This window comes from Tachypleus tridentatus, chromosome 6, assembly GCF_004210375.1.
Source record: "Tachypleus tridentatus isolate NWPU-2018 chromosome 6, ASM421037v1, whole genome shotgun sequence".
Lineage (NCBI taxonomy): Eukaryota > Metazoa > Arthropoda > Merostomata > Xiphosura > Limulidae > Tachypleus > Tachypleus tridentatus.
This window is the reverse complement of record NC_134830.1, coordinates 144028405-144056033: the sequence shown is the minus strand read 5'-3', so window position 1 is coordinate 144056033 and position 27629 is coordinate 144028405. Positions and strand designations below refer to the sequence as shown.

The window sequence follows — 27629 nt, the reverse complement described above, 5'->3', positions numbered from 1 at the left end:
ATGATAAGTGCATGGTGAGATTGTTTAGTCAATCATTAAGATGATAAGTGCATGGTGAGATTGTTTAGTCAATCATTAAGATGATAAGTGCATGGTGAGATTGTTTAGTCAATCATTAAGATGATAAGTGCATGGTGAGATTGTTTAGTCAATCATTAAGATGATAAGTGCATGGTGAGATTGTTTAGTCAATCATTAAGATAAGTGCATGGTGAGATTGTTTAGTCAATCATTAAGATGATAAGTGCATGGTGAGATTGTTTAGTCAATCATTAAGATGATAAGTGCATGGTGAGATTGTTTAGTCAATCATTAAGAACTTTATAACCTCAATTATTTTTATAAATTTTCAGTAATTGTTGTACTTTTTTGCAATTTTAAAGATTTGACTCGTTAAATTTAAATTTATATATATCTTCAATGATTTTTTTATGTAGAATTGCTTTGAAATTTTAACATATTTTTATTAACATCGATCATTTACCATGTAATTGACTAAGTGTGGTATTCATATATAAGTGCAAGTAAACATTTTAAGGTGGTAAAAATTCATCTCATCAAAATATTTAATTGTGATCTCTTAGTAAAATGTTTTGTTATGTAAGAATAAGTTACAATATTCAGTAGACAAATTCAGTTATAATAACAAACATTAATACAAACTATCAACATTGTTTTACAGTAACAATTAGATCATTCAAAACTAATGCTAGTATGAACAATATGAGCCATTGTTGTTTAAGTTTCTTTGGACTTGTACTCTGTTGATTAACATTATCGTGATTTTAGAACTAATTCATATTCATTCACGAATCACATAAGAGACCAAGAGATATATGCTTTTGGTATTATGAGAATTCAGTATATTAATGTAATAAAATTGCATTTTTCTTCTGGTGTATTAATTTTAATGTCCAAAGAAAAACAGTTTTACGTTTCTCTCTCTCTTTCTCCTTATCTTTCACCTGTAAGCAGCAACAGTTGAAGAGATTCAACTAAATAATTTTAAAGTAAAGAAATAAAAATAACATATTAGAACCAGCCTGCTTCATTTGGAGAGTGAATAATAAATGACATCAGATGAAGAGAACAAACATTCCCCAGACAGATAAAAACTTGTTAATATTTATTGCTAGCGAAGTTGCTCACACTTTTCTAATTTCATGATTTTAACAGTCGCCTGTTCATAGTTTTAAAATGAAAGTTGGTTAAATTAATTAGTAAATATTTATTTAGTAAACATACGTACAAAATGGACCTTGAAAGCACTTTCACACCTAGTTTCTAAATTAAGAACCATCTATATAACTGGTTAATAAAAAAAGTGACTACTACGGGAACTAGGTTCTCAACTTGTTACGTGTTAGACATTTGTTATGCTTGTATAAATTCCATTTGCTTTAAGAGCGAAATAGGCATGAAATGGAGGCAACTTTTTTATTTAAAGAAAAAGTTGTTCAGTGATAAAATTATTTACAAACTGTTTATACTTTCCGTTTTCATCCTAACATTTAACTCGCTGCCCAAACTTTACAGTGATAAGTGGTAAATCTTTTACATTTATCATTTTTTCATGGCAGGTTTTCAGGAAATGTACGATAAAGGTAATCCCTCGAAAAAAAAATAGAATATTAAATTACGCAGAATGTCGGACCAGCAGAATGTCGTGTTATAGCTGCTAATAATTTTATCCTCCCATTCCTAGAATGTATAATATACGTTGTTATTAAGGTATATAAATTATCCTGAATTTAGTTTATCATATCCGTGTTGGCAGGATTTCGCAAGGTCGTAAACTTCTGCTCTTACATAAATGAAAGGTCCATAGTCTCATCTTTGTTCTCACTTCTGAAGCTAGCATGTTTGGCGTTTCTGTATAAACTTCTTCGAATTATTAATAATAATTATTATTATTTTACGAGTTGAAAGTTTGTCAATGTTATCAAATTATTGAAATTCTTTTTACGGTATCACTAAGTGAATAAACAATATTTTTAAAACAAAATGTTAAGTATATTATTGTTACTCAAATAACATTACTTACTTTTATTTTATATTTATAAATATATTTGCTGTAGTATGAAAATTAGTGTTAAATATTTCTTTAAATGCATTAAAACTAAACAAAATGTAAGAATGGATATAGTTCCCTTTAGGAATGATAAAGGAAGGCTCGTATCTAACAATTATGAGATGGTTAGTTTATTAAATTCTGCTTTTTTGTTTGGTTTTTACTAACGAAAATTTAAATGGTATTTCACATCTTGAATAGTTCACGGCTGTAAACAAGATAACTGCATTAATTCATAGCTGGTTAAGAAATATTTTAAAAGCTAAAAAAAATAAAGCTCTTAAACCAAATTATATTTCCCTAACGATTTTGAAAGAGGTTAAAGATTGGATATGCTACTTTTTGTCAGTCCTTGGATAGTGGGCAGGTACCAGAGGATTAGAAGTAGAATATGTAACTCCTCTTTTTCAAGAGAGGTGATAAAAATTGCCCCTGTAATCGTAAACCTGTCAGTTGTGGGAAACGTTTTGGAACGATTGTTATAAGATGCTTTGCAAAGTCATTTAACAAAGCTTAGAATTTTATTGGATAGTCAATATGGTTTCACTCAGGAAAAATTGTGCCTTATAAATCTTTTGAGATTCTTTGAAAAGGTTACTGCTTATGTTGATGAGGATAAGACTCTAGATTTGGTATATCTGGATTTTCAATGCCGCATAAAAGCCTTGTAAAAATTATCTCTGTAGATGTGGAGGGGATAAGTTAGGAAATTGTATAGAAGAGTGGCTGGATGAAAAAAGCAGAGAATTCAGTCAAACAGGGTTAATGTTACAAGTGGAACAACTCGGGGTTCAGTATTAGGACCTTTATTCTTTTTTATTTACATCAGTAACACAGGTGAAAGAATGATCATTAAAGCAGAGATGCCAACCATTACGATTTGAGCGTAATCATTACGACTTTGGTGTATACATTACGACTATACGCCCATACAGATAAAATTACGACTTGTTGCAACTCCCAAGTTATTATATATTATATAGGCCTCTACAATAAAGCGATAAATTGTTCCCCCAGGGCTTGAAAGGGGTGAAAAGAAAATTTCTAGTGAGATACCGATAAATTTTGATACTAAATAAAAGACATAGTCCAAATGGCTACTTGCGATAATCATGTTTGTGCTTGAAATAATAACAAATATTTGTATCTCCGACGTTTACCAATAATTTGAGTGCAGTGCTTCTCCATACTGGGTGCGTGGGGGAACCCATAGTTACGTCATCAGTGCTTGTCAGCCAATCAGCGCTCGCGTAGTTGGGTATTTCTCGTTTTCTAAGCGGCATAGAAACACCAATGCGATCGTTCGCATGATGGGAAAAAAAAAAGACCTCGTTCACCAGATTTTCTTGTTTCTGGCAAATCTAAAAGGACTAAAACTGTGAAAGGGCTCTTTCTGCAATGATTACGCTCAGTCATTTGAAATAGTTGGTATATCTGATAAAGTAATTCCATTTGCTGATGTTATTAAGGTCTCGGGTATTGTTTAGCTACGAAGATGCTGCTGTTATGATTTATATCATGTATTAAGTTGAGTAAATAAAGGACAAATGAGTTTCAATTATAATAAATGCAAGAAAATGTATGTGTGTTATCATAATTTGAATTATAAATATAATTTGATGAGAATAACTTTGACAATGACAAGAAACAAGAGGACCTTGGTGTAATAGTTGATCAGTCTCTAAAGCTATTCAAGCGTTGTGCTGTTGCTAATGGTAAGAGAAATAGGATTTTAGGTTGTATTTACAGAAATATTCAATGCGAGTCTGTAGAGGTTAATTTCCTTGTTATAAGTCATTGGTCAGACTTTGGAATATTGTTTAGTCTTGGGCACTTGACATTGAGTTGTTGGAAAGGATTCAGAGAAGGGCTACTAGAATGGTGCATGGAAGGGGAAGGGTTGTATCACGAGAAGTCGAAATTCTCACACTATCTTCTATTGAAAAAAAAACCCAACAAACTAACGGGCCCTAATTGAATTGGACAGAAGACTTATCAAGTTAATATTTTTAATTGTGTTGATCCTAACCATAATAACGTCATCAAAATCATGAAAATGCAATCAAATTAAGAACATTATGAGAAACAAAAATGTGCAACAAATTTCATGGATGTTTCTCATTTTTCTTTAGTCATCATAATTTTCGTAGAACTAATGAATCTTATTCGTGTTGATTGTTTCATTAACTAACACACTCTAGGTCTTCATATTACGTGTCCGAAGTTATCTTCGCGGTATTCGTTTCACCATTTTTATAGCAATAAACTTACAAATATTGAAAGAAGTATGAGGGACTTTACATTTTCTCATTCATCAGAAGACAGCTTGTTCTTTTGAATACATTGTTATGAAAGGTCAAAAACTGAAGAGATGCAAAAAACAAATCCGATCCTCAGTCCCTGAAATTGTTTGTTGGTGGATCTTTCTTCTTGTTACTCAAATTCCTGTATATTTTTAGAATTTCTTAACATCTTGGTTCCACATTACAGACCGAATCGTAGGAGCCCTTCAAATACAGTTTTTATTCTAACGTAAAAGTAAGTGACAATTGTAGAGAAACGTGACTTGTCATGTCATTGTAAATATACCACAGATTAATATCATATATAGCATTGCTTTTGTACATACTTGATTCGAGAGAAGACGTGCCATAGCATCACTGAATGTTGCTTCCATATGAGGACCAGAAATCCATGATAGAATAACAAACAACCGAAGTACAAAATTAAGCATTCTACTTCGGCCCATACCACGTTATATTCACTAAAACCGTATTAGAAGCACTAGTTCATGGTAGATTTGTTTTTCTTAACGCTTAGATGTTCATTTAAATTTCATTACAAAAATAGCCTGAACTGTGTTTTGTTTAAGCGCCTCGCTGAAAAATGGGCTGTCATCACTGTACCTGCTACGTTAATTGATTCTCTAATTTTAGCGTTATAATCCCTTACCGCTGAGTCGAAAATATATTTGATCTAATGCTGTTGAAGTGAGTGCAATTATTAATGTGTTTTGCTTGTCTCTACATTGTCAGTTTTTGGCCTGGCGTGGCCAGGTGGTTAGGATGCTTGACCCCCAATCTAATGGTCGCGGATTTTAATCTCTGTCCCACCAAACATGATCTCCCTTTCAGCCGTGTGGCGTTATAATGTGACGGTCAATTCCATTATTCCTTAGTAAAAGAGTAGCTCAAGTTTTGACGGTGGGAAATTATGACTAGCCGCAATGGGAGTAGATCCTGGGGGGATACACCCCCCTTCATTTTAGGTGGGGGTATGGTGCATACAATCATCCCCCACTACAGTTTGATCTGTTGAATTGTTTTATTGCATCACAGGACTACAAATTCTGTGTTTGTTCTTGTGATTCTCGTGTTCTTACCAATCGAATTACATAATTAGGCCTAGATGTAGGCTTATGCAGTAGCCGAAATGTACATCTTTAATATTGGCGTGCTTATAAGCTTTTCGATCTAAGCGATAGTTCGTAAGTATCAGTCAGTAGGCCTAAGTATACATGCAAGGCTTGCAAGCACAATCACAGAATCTACCTACGTCTTGTACATAGTGTAAGATTAAGTAAAATTTTCAGCACAACAGAACATGAAATTCGAAAATATTACTTCCAAGCGTAAACTCCTGTGATCTAGATCTGGCAGGCCATTTGTAGCTTGTAGCTGCATCAATCTTGTGTGTATATTGTGCGGTTTTCCTACGCCATTTGTTGTTATGCATGTCAAGCCAGTTTAATTGTCGAACGCCTTACTCTTCTTAACTGCCGAAGTCGCTGACCATAGTGTACATTTAGTATACAGTTAACGACAGGTTCGGGCCGCTTGGATCCAGACGCGCCTTACATCACCCCCTCTGCTTTCTTTAGTTAGAACCTCGATTTTACAACAGAGCTCATTAGATGTGTTTATGGCCCTCATTAATCTATGAAATTTCAGATCTAACAGGAATATAATATATTTGTGATTGTTTAAGTATTTTTCGAGAAACTTGCAATTACTTGTGTTGTAACTGGCACATATTATTGTACCAGCGATGCCCAGGCGGTCAGTCGGCTCGATAATCACTGTGAGGTTCGTGCGTTCGACTTAAATACATTGTACAGTTCAGTCCTACTTCCACCCCTCGGTGTGGATTCCTGTACGTGGTGAGGGGACCTCCCAAAGAAGGTTCTGTTCTTTCAGTTTACCTCTTCTGGGATCTAAACATCCATCCACGTGTTTGCCGTGCGTGGCGACCCGTGAAGGGGAGGAGAGGATCCTGGTGGTTGAGGGGCACAACCCAAATACACCACTTTGGCCTTCAATTCCTGTAGACGGGCGGCCTTTGGGTCGCCTCCCTTGGGTCAGTCGGCTGGTCCACTTGGGCTAAAGTCAACCAAGTACCAGTGTTGGAAGTTCTCAACGGGTGTTGTGGACATTGTGCCTGATGCTGGTGTTTGGGTATAGTGCTCACGAAACCCTGGCGTTGCTGCAATGTCCTTGCATGACATTGTAGTACGTCCCCACGTAGGGCTGCTTGGTGGGTGGGGTCAGTGGGTACCGAAATTTTCCTTTTTCCTATGGATCCTCCTTCAAAAAATTTAAATAAAATAGTGAAAAAACAGTCAACAGGTAAACGACCACATCTTGAAGACTGAGCAGTAATCTTCAACATCTGTAACACACGTACCTCATTTTCTTATATTACATTCTCTTTTAGAAAAACCTTTATGGCAAATGTCCCCCTTTTTTATTCGGAATGGACTAGAGGGACATGCTGGCTCTCCAAAGTCAGTAAAGAAGCTTCCATCTGGAGACATATTGGTTGAAACATCCACATCCCAACACAGTGAACTCCTCTTAAATTCAAAGGCAATTGGGGATGTACCTATTGAGGTTACACCTCATGCTACTTTGAATTCATCACGAGGTGTTATTGTTGAGAGGAATTTGAAGAACGTCCCCGAGTCAGAGATTCTCGCTGGTCTCACCACTCAAGAAGTTTCTGCAGTGAGGCGCATCTCCACTCGCAAAGACGGAGTTGCACTACCAACAAATACCCTCGTTTTGACATTTACTTCATCACGTGCACCTGCCACCATCAAGGCAGGTTATGTCATTTGCAGGGTACGGATGTTTCCAATGTCAGACGTTCGGCCACTCAAAGACGTCCTGTCGTGGTTCCCTGACATGTGCTCGTTGTGGTGGCAAGGACCACGATGCCTATGAGTGTGATACGGACCCACATTGTGTCAACTGCAATGGTTCCCACCCTTCCTACTTTCGTTCTTGCCCAAAATGGTTGGAGGAAAAAGAGGTGCAACGTTTGAAAACGACCCATAACATTAGTTATCCTGAGGTTCGGAAGTTGGTGTCCAGCACTCCATCTCGGACATATGCTGCTGCACATCGTTCCACAACCACAGTGGGAGTGCAGACAGATCTCTCTGTACCTCCAAGAGAATCATTTTCAAAACAAATGAAAAGCCTTTTGACCTACATGGTAAAAAAGGTTGATGAATCGACTTCTACACCCATCTCTGTTCCTCCCATACAGTCCGACAAATCTCAAGATTTCAGTTTTCAATCCTTCAGTTTCAAATACAGGCATTGCTTCTGATACATCTTTCTCTCCAACCCCACGATGCAAAACAATCATTAGTTCGCGTCCTCAGTCACTGAAATCCCCTTCCAACAACAAAGACCGGCCCAATCGACCCAGGCCAGGATCCATGGAGGTCGATAGAACTCCTCCGAATAAGGACAGTACGGAAAAAGGACGTGGTCGTAAACAGAAGGGTTCTCCAGCCACTTCACCTATCCGTCGTTAAAAATGGCCACCTTGATACAATGGAACTGTCGAGGTTTACGTTCTAATCTGGATGATATCAAAACACTGAGTGCTTCCTACCATCCTGTATTTCTTCCCTTACAAGAAACATTTCTGAAACTGTTGATACAGTCACCATTCAGCAGTTTTCTCTGTACAGAAATAACAGGCTATGTGATGGACGAGTACATGGAGGGGTGGCACTTTTGGTTGATCAGCATGTGCCCACCCTGTCTTTGTCACTCAACACACCCTTTGAGGCCAAAGTCATCCGTGTTTCCTTGGATCATACCATCACTGTTTGTTTTCTCTACCTGTCCCCTGGAGAGACATATGATCAATCAGATCTTGATGCTCTCGTTGAACAGTTGCCGTCTTTATTTCTAATCCTGGGGGACTTTAATGGACATCATCCCCCTCTGGGAAAGTGCTGTTAGTAATAGGAGGGATCGCTCTGTAGAGTGTATGCTCTCTGATTATAATCTTTCTCTTTTCAATACTGGTTCTTCCACTTATTTTCATGCACCTAGTCAGTCCTTTATAGCTATTGATCTCTCGGTTTGCTCCTCTTCATTATTTTCCAATTTTTCATGGAGGATTGATACAAATTCACAAGGCAGTGATTATTTTCATATACTTTTGAGAGAGACTGGCCGTAGTCGATGCCACCCTACCCGCGTGCCCTGGTGGAAGCTGGATCAGGCAGACTGGTCCACTTTCACTGCTCTCGCAGAACTTGATCCTGCCATCGTGAATCAGCCATCAATAGACGACTGTGTGGCAGCTGTAACTGACTGTATTGTACAAGCAGCTGCTCAGTGTATTCCTAAAACCTCGACACGTTTTCCACGATATCTCGTCCATGGTAGAATCCTCCCTGCCACTTGGCACGGAAGGCTCAAAAACGGGCTTGGGATACTTTCCGTAGATATCCCACACTTTCGAACCGCATCGCTTTCCAACGGACCCGTGCACATGCTATTTGGGTAAGACGTCAAAGCCAGAAGGAATCTTGGATTAAGTTCCCAACTAGCATATCTTCTACCACTAGTTCCAAGGTCATATGGGACAGGATTCGAAAGGTCAGTGGCACTACAATTCTGTCCCCCTCTCCATCTTACTCTCTGATGGCCAAGAGGTAGCTGATGTCCGGAGCATCGCCGATACTCTAGGTGAAAGCTTTTGCCAGGTATCTAGCGCTTCTGCTTGTTCCTCCACTTTCTTGGCCATCAAGACTCGGGCAGAGCGTTCACCTCTTTCCTTTCGAACTGACTGTCTCTTTGAATATAATTGTCCCTTTTCACTGGTGGAACTGAAAATGGCCCTTCATCGGTCTGGCAGTACATGTGTTGGACCTGATGATGTACACTATGACATACTGCGCTACCTCTCTCCTGCTTCTCTTGATATTCTTCTAATTGTTTTTAACCGGATCTGGCAGGAGAATGTTTTCCTGATGCCTGGTGCCAGGCTATTATCTTACCTTTCTCTAAACCTGGGAAAGATCCCAAGATTCCTTCACACTGCCGTCCGATTTCTTTGACAAGCTGTCTCTGTAAGACCTTAGAGAGGATGGTTAATGCTCGTCTTGTTTGGTTCCTCGAATCAAACCACCTCCTCTCGCCCACCCAATGTGGGTTCCAACGACAGCATTCCTCCACAGGACCACCTAATTCGACTTGAAACATCAATCAGAGAAGCCTTTCTCAAACGCCAACATCTTGTTTTAATATCCTTTGACGTTGAGAAGGCTTATGACACAACATGGAGGTATGGCATTTTGCGAGACCTCCATATATATAGGTTACGTGGCCATTTACCCATGTTTATTAAAAAATGTTAATGGACAGGAGATTCCAAGTTCGTGTGGATTCGACACTTTCCCGTTCTTTTGTACAGGAACTTGGGGTCCCTCAAAACTGTGTTTTGAGTGTCACCTTTTCAGTAGAAAGATAAATGCCATCACTGAACAACTCCCTCTCACTGTTGCAAACGGGCTCTATGTTGACGACTTTCACATCTCGTGTCAGTCGTCGAACATGAGATATATTGAGTGGCAACTACAGACTGTCCTCAGTCGTGTACTGAGGAGGACTACGGCGAACGGCTTTAATTTTTCTCTCTCTAAACCCGTTTGCATGCACTTTTGCCGCAAACGGGGTATCCGCCATGATCCTGAACTCCGTATCGGTGACGTTTCGCTGCCAGTGGTCACTGACACCAAGTTCTTGGGGCTTATCTTTGACCGTAAGCTGACCATTATACCACACTTAAAGCAGCTTCGGGTCAAATGCACAAGAGCACTGAACATCCTCCGTGTCCTTTCTTCTGCCAGTTGGGGAGCGGATCGTTGTTCTATGTTAAAGATATATCGTGCTCTTATTCAATCGAAACTTGACTATGGATCAATGGTCTATGACTCTGCCAGACCCTCGGCTTTAAAGATGCTGGACCCCATTCATCATCAAGGACTTCGACTCTGCATTGTGGCTTTCTGCACCTCCCCAGTTCAGAGCTTATATGTGGAATCTCACGAACCTTCTCTGCACCTTCGCTGTTTGCAACTATCTTTACTGTATTCTTCGAAACTTCGCTTCTTACCAAAGCACTTGGGGATGTTTTCCTTCCTCAGTGGGCCTTACTTTTTCAAAACAGACGATTTGCCATTGCTCCTTTTGACCTTCGCATCCAATTGGATGAATTGGGTCTGTCCTTGGAAAACATTGCAGAATCCACTGGTCAGCCCATCCCCCCCCATGGCTTAATAAAGCCCCCCAAATGTGACCTTTCTTTAAGTCATCTGAAAAAGGCTGATACTTCCGATTGGAAGTACCGTCTTTTATTTACTGAACATCTTTCGAACAACCTTTCTATTCCAATTTATACGGATGGTTCAAAATCAGGTCACAATGTGAGCTCTGCCATGGTTTGTTGCGGTTCAGTGGTTGCACGCAGAATCCCCTCTACAGCTTCTGTGTTCACTACTGAACTGTACGCCATATCTCTTGCCCTGGATCATATTGAAGCTGAGCAGTACTCCGACTGCACTATTTATACTGACTCCCTTAGTTCTCTGCTGGCCTTGGAATCACTTCATGTTGGTTCACACCCTGTTCTCATTGATATTCAAAATCGACTGGCCCATTTCTCATTAACATCTACTTCTACCCAGTTTTTCTGGATACCAAGCCACGTTGGTATTCTTGGGAATGTGCTTGCAGACATGGCAGCTAAATCTATCTGCTCTGGCACTATCACTACTGTGCCTATTCCGTACATGGACTATGGTCCTGTATTCAAGGCTCGGCTCCGTGCCAGCTGGCAGTCCACTTGAAGTGAGCAACATGACAATAAGCTTTTTCAAATCAAAACCTATATTGGGCTTTGGCCATCTTGCTTCCATAAAGTTCGGAAGGAGGAAGTTGTTCTAACTAGACTACGCATTGGTCACAGTTTTTAACTCATCGTTTTCTTTTATCTGGAACTGATGCACCAATGTGTAGTTTGTGTAACACTCTCAACGACGGCACTATTTTAAACATGTTCTGTCCCAGGATTTGTCTGTAACATTGGACCGTGTTATTGGTGATGGTGACACTGTCCACCTTGATAACGTTTTTAGTTTTTTAATGGCCATTAATCTTTTTAACCTCATTTAAGTGTCTGATATTTATTCATTACACCTTTTTAATTGTGGTTCCCTTTTCAGTCTCCATCTCCCTAGTTCAGTTTGATATTGTAAAATGGCCAGAACATTAAATAACTCGACACCAGGACTGGAAAGGCCAACTTCAGGTGACTAATGCTGCTGTTTGAACTACCCGTCAGTCGTCCTGGCGAGTTGCTATTACACTTTTGCTGCATGCCATTTAACACTTTTATTACTTTACCTTTTAGTACTGGCCATAATAACATACAACCCGGAACCAGGACTGGAAAGACCAACTTCAGGTGACTGACTGGTTCTTGTACTTACCTGTTAGTTTTCCTGGCAGGTTATGATCATTACCATTCTGCTACAGGAAGTCCTTTACAACTTTGTAGACTTGATATCAATGCTGGTTTTACGCCATTTTCTGTTTTGTTTATACCTTTGTTTCCTTTTACGAATTTTACTACATTTACTTTACTTTTACCTTTTTACCGGACACATTTGGCTAATCATTATTACGATTTTGCTATATGTCTTTTAACACTTTTCTTATTTTACCTTTTGATAATGGCTGTTATGACAACGTAACCCAGAACCAGGATTGGAAAGGCCAACTTCAGGTGACTGATGGTGTTTCTTGTACTTACCTGTTAGTCTTCCTGGCAGGTTATGGTCATTACCATTTTGCAAGAGAAAGTCCTTTATAACTTATCTTACTCTGCTTTCTCTCTTAATAGTGTGGACTAGGTGTCAACATTGATTTTATACTTTTTCTGTTTTTCAATGATGTTTTGTTTTACCTTCATTCCCTTTTATGTATTTTACTACATTTAATTTATTTTTACCTTTTTACTGGACGTTTGGCGCAGATAGCCTAGCTGCTTTGTGTCATAAAACACTAAATTAATCAATCAATCAACCTACTTCCATTTTGTTCTATCTTCGTTCGTTGTATGTTAGAGTTTTGCAATAAAGACTGTATTTTAGCCTGTTGAGTCATCTGGGAAACAGATTCCAATTATGACAAGCAAGCGTCTGAAACTTTCCGATATTAGACAGTTCTGCAAGCCAATTACTAGTACTACAAATGACAGTGCAGATGCAGATAATCCAACAACCTCAAGTAAAGGAATAGAAACTTGCCATACAGAGGAAATACCATGTTCATCAGAGGACGAGTCTGAAAATGCTTGTACAACTATTGCACATCATGAACCACCAGTTAATTGTGAATCAAGTTTGTGCAGTAATGAAAAATCTTGCACTCCACAGATACAGTGTGGAAAGCCATATCATCCACGACAGAAAGCGAAATCTCAAAATATCAACTTTCAGGGCAAGTGGTTTGATGAATTCCCACGGCTGCACTTCAACAGTCAGACTCAAAAAGTCGTATGCTTTCATTGTGCCAAGGCGGAAAATAGAGACCTTTTACAGGGAAATTTGAGAAGCCAGTGGAGTATACCTTCATATCCACCGGTTTTTGCAACTGGAAAAAGGTAAAACAGAAATTCAACAAACACCAATCCTCTCTCAGCACAGATTCGCTATATCTCCAGGAGTTTCACTTGATGTAACTCTAGTGACTGTTCAGCTACATGATGGAAAAAGAAGCAGCAGGAAGAATGCGAAAGAAGTCTAGCCAAAATATTCAGAAGTTTACGTTTTTTACTGCGTCAAGGTTTAGCATTACGTGGACATACTGATACGGAGGGGAACATCGTGCAGTTAATGAAGCTTCTGGAAGAGGAAGATCCTGAGTTGACGGCCTACTTGTTAAAAAAAAACACATTCGCATCACCCCAGGCTCAGAATGAAGTAATGGAGATGTTCAGCCATCAAATACTGAGGAACATAGCGCACGAAGTGCAGCAAAGTAAAATCTTTGCATTAATGGTTGATGGCACTCAGGATGTTACAGGTGCTGAACAGGAAGCAATATGTGTACGATACGTAGATGAGAACCTTGACGTCCATGAGACATTTCTTGGTTTGTACAGTGTTTCCAATACAACTGGTGAAACAATATCCTCAACTATACTTGATGTACTGACAAGACCCAATTTACCACTGTCAGTATTAAGAGCACAAACTTATGATGGAGCCGCTAACATGGGTGGTGCGTACAGTGAATGCCAGGCAAAAAATAAAAAACAACCGTCAGGTTTGTTTTTTCACTGCGGAGCACACAAGGCTAATTTAATAATACAACATGCAGTTGAAGCTTGTGAATGTGTTCGAGATTCTATCCAGTGGGTACATGAACTTGGTGTCTTGCTTCAGAGGTCGGGCAAATACAAGACAATCTTTGAAATTATTGTATCGTCAGACAGCCACAATGGTCCAGTTAAATACATCCGCCCACTGTGTCCAACACGTTGGTTGTGCCACCTATCTGCAATTACATGTGCTAATGATCACTACAGTGACATTGTTGATTCTTTGTCTGAATTAGCAAAGGAAAAATCAGATGTAGCAGTGAAAGCACGAGGTCTGCTGAACAGATTTGACAAAGGAAAGACAGCTTTAGGATTGTTGATGGCTCAGTATCCATTAGCTGCATTAGAGGAACTAAACCGTGCATTACAAGCAAAATCAGCGACAGTATCTGGCATGATTGAAACATTTGCAATGACAGTTAATCAATTGTGGGTATTGCGAACAGAGGAAAACTACTACAAGATATTTGATGAAGCTGAGAAAAAGGTTACTTCCCTAGATCTGGTGCCTATTGAACTACCACGCATTCGTAGACCCCCAGAGGGATCACAAGTGATGGCTCAGCACACCATTCTGCAACAGCTAGAAATTACTACAGAAGCCAATATTTTGAATTTGTGGACACAGTCATAAAACATCTGACTACTAGATTCAATGCAGACAACAACGATTTGAGGCAATATCTGGCACTTGAGAACATGATCACATCTGGCAAGATTGATAACTCTGTTATAAACTTCTATCCAGAAATCTCTGCACAACGACTCGAGTTTCAGTTGCCCGTGTTCAATGGAACAAAAAAAGCAGTATATCTGAAAGGTGCGAAGGATGCTTACTGTAAAATGCATGAAACAAGCCAGCAAATGTTTAGTGAAGTGTTTCTTATGAAAATTTTGCTTGTATGTCCAGTATCCAGCTGCGAATGTGAACGCAGATTTTCCGCATTAAGATGGTTGAAGACGTGGTTAAGGTCAATTATGTCTCAGTGCCGCCTCAACCATATGGCAGTTTGTTACACTCACAAAGATGAGGTCGACAAGATAAATATAGAAGAAGCTTATGAAAGAATTCATAAACAGATCATCACAAAGGAGGTCTACGTTTGGGAACATGTAGACTAGAGGACTAAATGAATCTTACTTCAATGAAAAGTATGAATAATTATGTGCTACATTGTATTGATGTGTAATTTTCAAGAGTTCACAAAGGCATTTTAATTATTTTTATCAAACAACATGAACAGTTTTTCAGTAGATATAAACTTATGAAGGGTAATTACTAATTTTATTAATATTTGAAAACGTAATTCATGCAATGAAAGTTATTAGTAACCTTGTCAAGTATAATGGCCATCTTTTATACTATACAACGTGCAGGAATAAATTCATGTGACAGTTAATTTGTAACACATTTGTCTTTATTCTATTAACATTTTGAAAACAGTTCACAGCACCTCACTTACACAAACCTACACGGAAACCTTGAAGTATCGTGGCAACAAGATTACTCTGTGACTGCATGTTTACAATTTTCAGGTTCACGTAATCAGAGATTACCAATTTTCAAATTGAACAGTCCACATAAGTGGTTGCAAAAATCAAATCCCCCCCCCCATCGGGTGTAAAACATCTACACTTCTGCTCGCCGCCTTCCTTCTAGTCTTAAACTACTAAATTATGGACGGCCATTGCAGATGGCACTCTTGTAGCTTTGCGCGAAATTCTATACAAATAAGCAAATATTGTTAGGCCTTGTTTTGCTGAAATATTTATGGCTAGAATTCAATAATTTGGAAATAATGTTTGGATTACAGCTATACCAAACATTCCTATTATTTGATTGTTAAGTCCTGTGCCTCTTTAACTGTGAAGTGTACAACACATTCCTTCTGTTTTGTTTTCCCCTATTGGTATTTCAATGCCTACTGTGTATTGTCCACGAGAATAACTGAAACCTAATTCACTGAATAATATAAATTATAGAAGTCAGGTAGTACATACTTTTGTTTGGAAGCAGATTAGTTACATGTATGACCCTTTTTAAATGTCTGTGTATGTATGTATATGTATGTCCACTTAACGTGTTTCTCGCTGAATGTTATTTACTCCTGATAAACAAAAATCAAATAACATAATCGAAACTTCGCTGAATCAAATGAAATATTCACCCATTCCACGCCACCAAGACAAAAACAAGCCTTATGAATCCTGATTAGTCGTTCTTGTTTAAAAATTGTAAGATTTGATACTTAAGAGGCTCGGATTATCAAAGCACAAACCTGTAAATAACCATTTAAATCTGTATTACTTGGAACAGGAAACTGAATTGGCACAGTCGTATTACTATTAGAAATATTATTTCATTGTAGGCCTAACTAAATATAACCTTATTCTACTGGACAAAGTCAGAGACGAGTGCCATTTCAGGTTCCTTACTCAGTATTTTTTGTTGTTGTTTTTAAGTTACCAGTTTGTTAGAAAAAGCTTACTTGTTACTTATGCAGTGACAGTTATCTCTTATCATCTGTCGTACAATGGTAATTTGTATTGATTTTACACTCTAGAATTCTATTCACATTTTGTACTAGTTTCGGAAAGGTCGCTTAAGTTTATACTCTCGACGCCATAGCAGATAGGCTTATAATTACGTTCAATAAATTGTTACTAAAGGCTAGAAAATGTGTTCGAAAGTTAAATTTCATGAAAGAGTAAAAGTAATCGCGAGTTCAAAGGGACAAATATCCCGAATTTGACAAAACCTGCAATAGGTCTAGTTGGTGAGACTGATTTTGATTTCGTTTTCCTTGTTCAGTATTAGATCGTCGATAAACCGTTAAGAATTCGAAATTATCGAACTTGTTGGAATGATATGTTATTTCTGTACTCTGTTTGGTTTGTTTTTAAATTCGTGCAAAGCTAGACGAGGGCTATCTGCGCTAGCCGTCCCTCCATCACCACCATCCGCCAACTCTTGGGCTACTCTTACCAACGAATAGTGAGATTTACCGTCACATTATAACACCCCGAGCATGTGTGGTGTGACGGGGATTCGAACCCGCAACCCGGATTACGAGTCGAGTGCCTTAACCACCTGGACATGTTGGGCCTATTTCTGTATTACAATTGAATTACTAAATATCTTTATCTCACTCATTTCATTTACATTTTCAGCACTTGCGAAAAACAGCAGCCAATGAATATTATATTCAAAATTCAAGTATTTATAACGTCATTGTTTAATCTCCTTCAGACTTCGTGATAAAAGGGTGTATATATGTATTTGCCTGTTAAATTTCACATTCGAGAACTATCTGCGCGTGTCATCTCTAATTTTGAAGTGCTAAAATAGAAAGAATGCAACTAAACAGGTCAACATTTATTGCCAACCTTGAGGTGCTTTTTACCAACAAACAGTGGGATTGACCGTAAAATTATAGCGTACCCATGGCTGAAAGGGTGAGTATATTTGGTGACGAGTTTCAGTTCTAAATATTTCAAGTAAAATGCTCTAAATTCAAGGATTCACGGGGAAAAGTTACTTCATGCCGGTGGTGAATCAATACTCGTATTTAAAAATAGACCTTCATATATTTGCATATAGGTTCTTGATATTGTCCATATTTTCATAAAACATACGCCAGTTTTTAATTCAGACTACGTGATCAATAAGCTAGAGTAATCCGGTAATTTTTTAATCATTTCTATCTATATTATTTGACTAATAAATGCAGACGATAAATTGCACTACTGCGAGATATCTCCTTTAAAAATGCAATGACGTTTCGATAACCTTATGGTGTAACTGTTTTACCAAACCATCGGTATTAGAAAACAAAAATTGGATGCTCTATTGGATCAGTTCGAACGTTACAACTTTTTTTTGTACGGAATTATTTTACGACGTAGCATTAGATATCACTTCAGTTAAAAATGTGGAATGTCGAAAGGTGATGAATTTTATTCTGTAGTCCTATCGGGAATATTTATATATGTATACTTTTTTTTAACGATAATACTAAAACGATCCGACCATATGAAATATAGCATTAGAAAATATTATCAGCACCACTGAAACTTTTTTCGAACCCTCTGATTTCTTTTTTTGTCTCCGAAAGAATCCCGCCCTCTTATTGGATCTGATTTACCACGTGCTTAATAAAACAAAAAAAGCTCAAAGTGTTGGAATGCACCAACAAATGCAACGAATAATTTCATTTCAAATGAATATTAAGTTAGAAGAGACAGGTGATTTTAAAGGTACTTCAAACGTCACTAAGTATAACCACATAAAAGTAAACTAAATATTTTTGCTTTAATACTTCGTCAGACAAGTTAATCCACATGATGAAGAGAAATTAAAATATTGTGAGTTCAGCTAAGCCTCCATATGTACACACAACGTCAACGTAACTTTCTTTTACCGAAGTGGAAACTGATCTTCTAGCCTTGGAATAACAATATTCTTTCCTTCAATAAGCCTGGCATGGCCAAGCGCGTAAGGCGTGCGAGGGTCGCATGTTCGCGCCCGCGTCGCGCTAAACATGCTCGCCCTCCCAGCCGTGGGGGTGTATAATGTTCGGTCAATCTCACTATTCGTTGGTAAAAGAGTAGCCCAAGAGTGGGTGGTGATGACTAGCTGCCTTCCCTCTAGTCTTATACTGCTAAGTTAGGGACGGCTAGCACAGATAGCCCTCGAGTAGCTTTGTGCGAAATTCCCAAACAAACAAACAAACAAAACTTTCCTTCAACGAAATAGTTATTGTTTGAAGCAAACGATTTAATTGACATAACTGCACCCTGGTGTATGTAGTTATTTACGAATATTTATTTATTCGGTATATAAATCACATTAAATTAAAAGTATATATTTTATTTATGATCATTTTAATAATAAATGAGCTCTAATTTCGAATGAAAATTTTGTAATTTATCAGTTTTAACTGCTCGTTTATACGTTATGCATCTTTCATTTCCAGTGTTAACTACCATAAGAAACGTGAACTTGTATATCTTGGTGCACGAATAAAGCCTTCAGATTAAAGTACATCGTTGTAACAGATCCATCAGCAGAAACTGCTTTTTAGGCTTTTTTTTCTTCTATTATAATAATGTTTTCATCTTTCAGAGCGGTATCAAATGATATATTATTCTCAATCGATTTTAAGTAGCGCATGCGCGGATGATTTTTACGAACTTGTCTTTTTGTTCACAAATGTGTATTCAATTACGTCGACAAAAACCGACATGAGACAACATTAATAAGCAGTACTGTAAGTCTATAAAAGTTAATTATAGTCAGAACTATACTGGTAGTTGAGAATTCATGCATACTTTTTTGTCTTTTCTATCTTTAGAAACTGTCATGTTTTATGTTTTTCAACTAATCACTTAGTTTCGTGATGCAAAAACTGAAAGTTTCAAGTTTTTACATTGGTTCTCGATAAATAGAGACAATAATCTGAGCTGCTAAACCTGGAAATTTCCACAAAATTAAAATAAGAGAGCTAAGAGAGAGAGAGAATTCTACCAATATTGATCTCTACAAGTTAGTGTGAGTGAAGTTAGATGTCATAATGTAGTTTTATGTTTTACCACCAACCCAGACGTTAACTGATGGAGATTAATCCATTCTGTATTTATAACTTAACTATTTCTTTTCCACGAGTCTCCAAAATAACCCATTGTGTTTGAATGTTTAGAGGCGTCTTTGGTGTATAAATTAGAATCAGTATTTATTATTGATATTCCATTTATCAATAAGTTATTGCTTCTGGAGGGGGTGGGGCGATGTTTTCGTAAAAACCCCAATTTATACACAAACATCTGTTGAAAATAGAAGTCCTTACATGTAATATGTTTTTATGATGGTTCCAACCTCGACAGAAGAAAATCATAATTCTTGTATGCCTGGCTGTGCTGGTGGTTATCCTAGTGTCCATTGTTGGAAGTTACGTCGGAGTCAGCTAATGTGGACACTCAGACTACCCAGTGACATTTTCCTGTCTCTCTCTCTAGGAATATTGGTACGTGTTGTAGTTTAAACTTGGAATAATTATGCACGTTTGGAATATTTTGTGCTGGGCTAATGTTGTCCTTGGTATACATCAGTGTTACTGCAGTACGCCAAGTCATGAAGTAATAAAATCGATTTATTTTTATTTCTTTATTTGTACTATTTTGAACCTTTTTTAAATGTTATTTTTCATATTTCACTACTCTTAACTACACAGAGTGCTTACATCTTTACAGCACCAAAAACAACGCGAACTTGTAGAATTATATGTAGTTAACACACTCGTAATTTTTGATTAAAATCACGTAGAAAACTAATGAAACAGTTATTGGTTTCTTCATATATAAACTTCACTGTGTGTGTGTGTGTGTGTAGTTTGGTTTGAATTTCGCGCAAAGCTACGCGAGGCTATCTGCGCTAGTCATCCCTAATTTTGCAATGTAAGACTAGAGGGAAGGCAGCTAGTCATCACCACCCACCGCCAACTCTTGGGCTACTCTTTAACCAACGAATAGTGGGACTGACCGTCACTTATAATGCTCCCACGGCTGAAAGGGCGAGCATGTTTGATGTGACCGGGATTCAAACCCGGTGTATATCAGTTTTACATTTGCACACTTTTTAGTCAATCAGCACCAAACTTGACACACTGACACGGGATGGCATGAACCCCCCATCTAATTCCATATTGATATAATTCTTGAAAACAGTCTTTCTTTGTAGTATTGGTACCTATATGTGTTTTTTACTGCACTTCTAACGTTCATTATGTTAAAAAATAGAAGAACAATTTCCTATTCTATACTTAAAGTACTACTGTTTAAACATTCAAAAAAGCGGACTCGTGTGAGCTTGTTTTTTCAGTTATTGCTTTGTTATAAGCTAAACATTATGAACACAATCTTACAGTATGGGAACATAATTACTGACTTAAAGAATTAACAGATATATGTTATTAGTAAACTTTGTACAATATATTCTAGAACTGATGTTTTGAGATTTATAAGTATTTGTCAAGTGGTGTGCCAATCAACTTCGACATTTGCTGGATAATTTTGTTGTTCGATTCAAGAAGGGTTTGCAAGATACAAGTCAGTCTACAGAATTGTCGATTCATTTGTTAGATATGCTGATATAGTTTCACAACTGGGAATCGAATTTGTCATTACTTGTATGCATATCCTGCCTTTCTATAAAGTAAATGTGTTTTACTCGGGTAAGTACAAAAGACGCTCTCTTATGCTGTTATAGATTTATTGGTTGTGGGAATAGATAGAGGTAGATAAATGTCGAACTTTGTTAGCTTTCTTTTGTGATAAGTACGCTTCGAAATGATATTTTGAACAAAGATGATTGGATTTGTTTCAAAAACTTCCACTTGTTATAGAAACTTTTGTTCTTCTAATAACTTGGGGTTATTCATTTTATATAGTGCTTAAATGATTTGTGTTAACTGGTCGTCCAAATACAGAAGACAGGCCCAATGCATAGAAACAAAGTATTTATTAAATACAGACGATGGGATTCCTTCAGGAAACTTCAGTTTTATTAAAATCATAGAGGAATAGAAAAAAAAAATGATTTTATAACTGCATTTGCACTTACGCCTAATCCTTATTTTTTGTCAGTACAAAGACTTCCAATGTTTTGGTTAGTACGAGTTGTTCTTTCTCTATAAATAAATTTTCGATTCGTATTAAATCGTTAAAAATGCTCTACAAGTTAACTCTACTAGTTGGGTGCATATGATTACCCAAATCCCGAGAGAGAATACTTAAATTAATATTGGAAATAAGTGCCATCTGTCAGTGATGTCGAGAAAACCCACTTGTAGAGAAATATATATGTTGAAAATATTTTACGTAGAAGAGCGAACAACGTTTCGACCTTCTCGTGCCATCTTGGATAAAATTAGATATATATAAACCGAAAATATTTTACGTAGAAGAGCGAACAACGTTTCGACCTTCTTCGGTAAAATATTTTCTCAACCATCTATGGATAAAATTAGATATATATAAACCGAAGAAGGTCGAAACGTTGTTCGCTTTTCTACGTAAAATATTTTCTCAACCCAAACGAGCCGTTTTTGCATATATAAGTGCCATCTATGGATAAAATTAGATATATATAAACCATCTTAATTGTTTTTATATTACTGAACAATGTTAACTTAGCTGCACACTCGTTTGACCCGTAGCCCGGCATGGCCAGGTGGTTAAGGCACTCAACTTGTAATCTGATGGTCGCGGATTCGAATCCCCGTCACACCAAATTTGCCCGCCCTTTCAGCCGTTATAATGTGACGGTCAATCTGACTATTCATTGGTAAAAGAGTAGCCCAAGAGTTGGCGGTGGATGGTGATGACTAGCTGTCTTAGACTGCAAAATTAGTGACGGCTAGTGCAGACAACCCTCGTGTAGCTTTGCGCCAAATTCGAAACAAACGACCGTCTGATCCGTACACAAAAAAGGACAGTTTTTCTGATTAACAACATAAAATATACTAATTTGGAGCTGTTTTGAATAAAGAAAAAATGCTCTCAATTCAATATATTAAAGTTTAATAAAATACTTAAGAATATCTATGAGCACACAATTAATTCACAGGAAAAAAAATTTTATTTACATGATTATCCAAATGAAGTTACAGGTGTTACCAAGCCTTCGAGAATTCAGCATTTACTCTACTTTGACGTCCTTTGTTAGGATAACAAAGCCACGTTACCCTAAATAAACTCGATTATTTTACGCGATCAGGAAAAAGCATACTTCATGCTCTACATTTACAAACTTGTGCGCCACACCGTGTGGGAACCACCGATCCAATCTATATAAAACCCAGTGTGTTTTACAACATGTCGCTCTTTCTCGAAATAGGAGGATTCATAAAAGTCCAAGTATATTTATGCAGATAGTGTACGACTACTGTCTGCCCATTACAATTTTGGTGAGTGGGTGCCCTGAAACCTTAAGTAGTGAATGTTGATATAACAAGCTTAAAGTAAAAAACTTAGTGTGGGATGACCTGTTCTGGAGCCAAGTGTAGTAAAAACTTAGTGTGGGATGACCTGTTCTGGAGCCAAGTGTAGTAAAAACTTAGTGTGGGATGACCTGTTCTGGAGCCAAGTGTAGTAAAAACTTAGTGTGGGATGACCTGTTCTGGAGCCAAGTGTATAAAATTGAAAGTAAAAACAGCGATTCAGTTTTGAAGTTAAATCGTTTCCGAATTGAGCTATTTTATGTCATATAACCAACATTTTTTAATAAAATGCAAACCTCTTTAATGAAATGAGACTAAATTACGAAATCAAATTTTTCCAATTTTGTTATTTATACATTTCATCTTACACTTTTCGAACATAGACTAGCAATAGTGTTAGGTTATACTTTTGTTGTTAAACAATATGACATAAAAGCTATTGTTGGAACATAATATTACCAAAACGAATTGACTTTTCTCTAAATTAGTTGTTACTTGATTTTTACGAATAATTAGAAAAAATCTAAATTATTCTGGGAATACGCCACGAATTCAGTTCATGAATGATCTTAATTTTGATCGACTCAAAAAAGTATTTACCGACGTTTGACTGCACTCATCTGACTTTGTTGGTCAAGCTTGATTTCGCAAAATTTATTTATTTCAGTTAGCTATGAAATGTGACTTTTTATTAAAGCTTGGAAAAACTGCTTTTATACTCCAGATGCTTATAAAAAAAAAATCCGTATTTTAACCATCGAATATTCTAATATCGTACAATTTCGTGCATTAGCCCTGATGAAGCCGCAAAGGTTAAAATAAGATATTTCTAAACTTTTTATCAAAATGTCTAAATCTCTCTAATGTGCACGGGAAATCTTGAAAGACTACTAAACATTATGAAATGTGAGGTTAGGATATACTCTGGGGTGGGGGTGGTAGTACTTGTACAGTCATTTTTGACGTGCGAGCATCGTGTAAATTCCACGATACATGGTGTTGGACAACTTTATGAAACCTTTAGGAGGTCGTGATTTCTAACACCATACAATATTGATGTTTCTTATCTGTCAATGTCCTTACTAAACTTAGTTATAGCATGTTGTTGTTTTATACATGTAATCTATTTTAAGCGACAAATAATTGTGTACATTGAAGAAGAAAAGGCTAAGAAAATATCAAACGCCTGCAGATCAGTCGTTTTAAATCTAAAACGAGAGCATGAAAAACAAGTTTTCCACCATCATACAGTGAAATGTAAAATTATTAATAATTTAGTATCTTATGTTTTCTTTCTTTGCCCTTGGTTGTTACATTATTAATACTGTATCTAAAACTTGTATATTATTACTTACATGTCGTGTTAAAAGAACATATTCAGAGGTCTATGCACAGTTAACTTTATCATTGTTGATGACGAGAACCCCACTTGAAATAATATATTTCAGAACGGCTGGTATGAGTATTAACACTTACTGATAAGGAGAGAACAACGTTTCGAACTTTCTAGGTCATCTTCAGGTTAAGAAAGAGAGTTTCAAAGTGACCGTTGCCGGACAGATATCTTAGGGACGAGAGTATAAACGGGTACGGGATTGTAGGCACGTTGCAGGTGGATGTGAGGTTATTAATTCGTGTTGGTATAAAGGTGTTCCTTTATATTTTTGATGACGAAAAACCAACTTGGAAAAAAAAAACTCTCAGAACGGGTGGTATTGGTATTAACATTTATTTCTTTATGTTGGTTTAATTTTGGTTTTAGTTGCTGTATAAGTAGGGCTTTTTTGATTTTGCGTTTGTTTATATAAACAAGACGTGTTTGGCAACGGTCACCTTCAAACTCTCTCTTTCTTAACCTGAAGATGACCTAGAAAGGTCGAAACGTTGTTCGCTTCTTGTCAATAAAAGTGTTAATACCCATACTAGCCGTTCTGAGATACATAGGTTTAGCATCGCGTTATGTGACCATACTACAGAGTGTTCGGAAAGTCACTGTGCAGTTTTGTAATCATATACATAAGTGCACAGTGACTTTCCGAACACCCTGTAGTATCGTATGTGTACTTCGTTAGTGTTATATCGTTAGACCGTGTTTATACTTTATAGCTATTTAGTTGCACTACATACGACGTTATTATAAAACCAGGTCATAAAAATAACAGGTGATGATGTAGGATATGTTTTTTAATGTAGAAGAATCTAGACATTTGTGTTGTTGAAATACCGATAGATGAATCAGTCACTGAACCTAAGGAATTATACACATAAGTACATATAATTTTAGGGCAACGAGAAACCTGTTCGTTTGTTTATTTTTACTTGTAGGGCCATCTCCAAGAAAAAAATAGATAAAATTAAACTTTTCTTTGTAGATTTTGAAGTGGACTTCGCTTTGAAGATACGGGATTTATGGTATAAAAAGAAGTCAGCAGACCCTCTGAAGATTTTGTTTTAGCTCAACGGAAAACATTCGAACTTCATATGTTTATAACCCAAGAGTATTTGTTCAAATACAGCATCGTTTATTTTTTAATGTCTGACTACTTTGGCTGACAACAAGCGTGGATTATTTGTCTAATGTCTGATTTATTTTAAAACGTGTCCAGTATCAATATAATAAAAATCGTCAAACTGTATTTGAAGCAAGTAAGGCCTTCTGATGATCCTATTAGAAATGGAAAAGAATAAAGTAAATTGGGAAGTAAAAAAACAATCCTTTTTATAAACCTAAAGGTTGGTAGATGTAGGAATTTAATATAAAAAAAAATTACCAAAACAAAGTTATTTGAAGTACTAAACGTCTGCCATAAACTGTATACGAGGCAATTATTTTGGAAAAGTGTAATGTCTTAAAATAAACGCCACACGAATAGTTGTGTTAATTATAACGACAATGATATTATTTCAAACTAATCCTGGTTTTTCAGGGCCTTTTGAAATGCATAGCTGTACACAACATCATTCCTAAATTATCACAAGTTATACATATATCTAATGTGTAGAAATAAAATAGTTGTAAGATAGTCGAGTTACGAAGAGAGGATCAGTCAAACACCATCTCACCCTCAACATGTTTGAATCGGACCAGCACAGCTTTGGACCTCTCAATAGTTCAAAACGTTTCAAGAAATATATTTGTCTCGCTGAGATAAAAGAATAAAAATGCCGATCGTGGGATGCTTCTGGAGTGATGTAGAAACTGTATTCTATGATGTTTCTAGAACGACAAACCGTCGCTTTTAGGATGACTCTGCGCGTTTCGATGTTTTAAGTACAAGTGTCGCTATACTATTTTTAAGCCACAAATAATAGGTGAACTGTCATGTTCTTTCGTCGGTTACACTAAACATGATTTTACGAACACCGCCATTTTTCTTTCAATAATAGTCGATCATTAAACCTTAATGGATTAACCAATGGTGGAAATGATACCACCCTCTTGCTTGACACATCTTTCGAAATATGAAAAAGCAAACGAGAACTGCATAAATAAATAATTTTTGAAACTTATTAACTAATTTAACGGTACATCCTTATATAAATACAATTTTTTTATCTCTGTCAATATTTTTTATTGTTGTGTTTATTTTTTATTTAATATTGGCTAGAATTTGATTTTCGATATCCGTAGTGGGCAGAGTACAGGTGGCCCATTGTGTTGCTTTATGATTAACTTCAGACAAACATATCACACATGGGTACTGTTACTCACCCCACCAAGATATTAAACATTCCCTAATCGATTACAATAGTATAACTTGCTCTCCTTAGTTTGCCCCCCGCTAGTACAGCGGTATGTCTCCGGATTTACAACGCTAAAATCAGGGTTCTATTCCCCTCGGTGGGCTTAGCAGATAGCCCGATGTGGCTTTGCTATAAGAAAAACACAAAAACACTCTCCTTAGTTTAGTTATTCCATGGACATTTACCATAGTCTGAATGCAATTTTCATATTGACATCTTTTGGGGGATTATTTACGAAACTGAAAAATGTGCATAGAACAGAGTAACTGATAAAATATATTTAAGATAAAATAATTTCAGATTATCTGGACATTTTTGTGTCTAAAATCCATAACCCTAGGTTTACACCACCCTCCCTTCCCCATACATCATTTTCTGATATTTCCTTATTAGCTGTACTTTTGAAAATGTACATTTATTTAATACAAAAAGTCTGGGTGGTTGTCGACTCTGTAAGGTGACAAGTTTGAAAATCGATGTTAAAGAAAGGGTGTTTATAATGAAACAGGATATTCTAAACAACGTAACTGTATGTACTGTTTGGGCTTTGTACTTTTTTATTTCAACAACTTGGAAAAATAAACTGTATTAAAAGTAATGCGTTCCATTATATCCTTTTAGGTTGTAAGGCCAATAACTGGTTATATTAATTTACAGTACATCAAACACTTGTTTGATTGATTTATATATCATAAAATTAATCTGTTCATTTGAACCTTAATGAATCACGAACTTGAACTTTAAACGCAACTTTCAAATTAAGTTATATTATTTTGTGTAGTTTTATTGGCATTTCATTATCATGACTTACTACATTTATAAATATTCACCTAGTACATATTCAAATGTACATTCGCAAACTGAAATTCCAATTTATTTATGTTTAAAATATGAGAACTGTGTAAAATAGTTGAGTGTTCCCTAAGAAAAAAATCGGATTATTAATAGTACTACTAGGGATAAAAAAAAATAGCTATTTTAAATGGTAATTGAAGTATAAACATCGAACAATTAATGTTGATATTGCATGTTTACAAGTTGCTGGATGTTGCTGAGAAATAAAATGAAAATATTTGGTTAAATTCCATGATGCAATTTCAAATACGTTGAACTATAAATAAAAA

At 36.7% G+C, this 27629-nt stretch overlaps 1 protein-coding gene across 11 annotated transcripts in view; it reads left to right on the top strand.

Annotated features, from left to right (window-relative positions):
- The window catches only part of LOC143253937 (syntaxin-like), a 111840-nt gene extending 84740 nt beyond the window's left edge, over positions 1 to 27100 (top strand). For 8 of the 11 annotated variants that reach the window (XM_076508549.1, XM_076508553.1, XM_076508551.1 and 5 more), the window contains 2 exons: positions 19649 to 19788; positions 25134 to 27100. In XM_076508549.1, the coding sequence (XP_076364664.1) occupies positions 19649 to 19732 (84 nt within the window). In that variant the 3' untranslated portion in view covers positions 19733 to 19788; positions 25134 to 27100. The remainder of the gene's footprint in view (positions 1 to 19648; positions 19789 to 25133) is intronic. The other 3 variants (XM_076508554.1, XM_076508552.1, XM_076508556.1) reach the window with 1 other exon arrangement.
- The last annotated feature ends 529 nt before the right edge of the window (positions 27101 to 27629 follow it).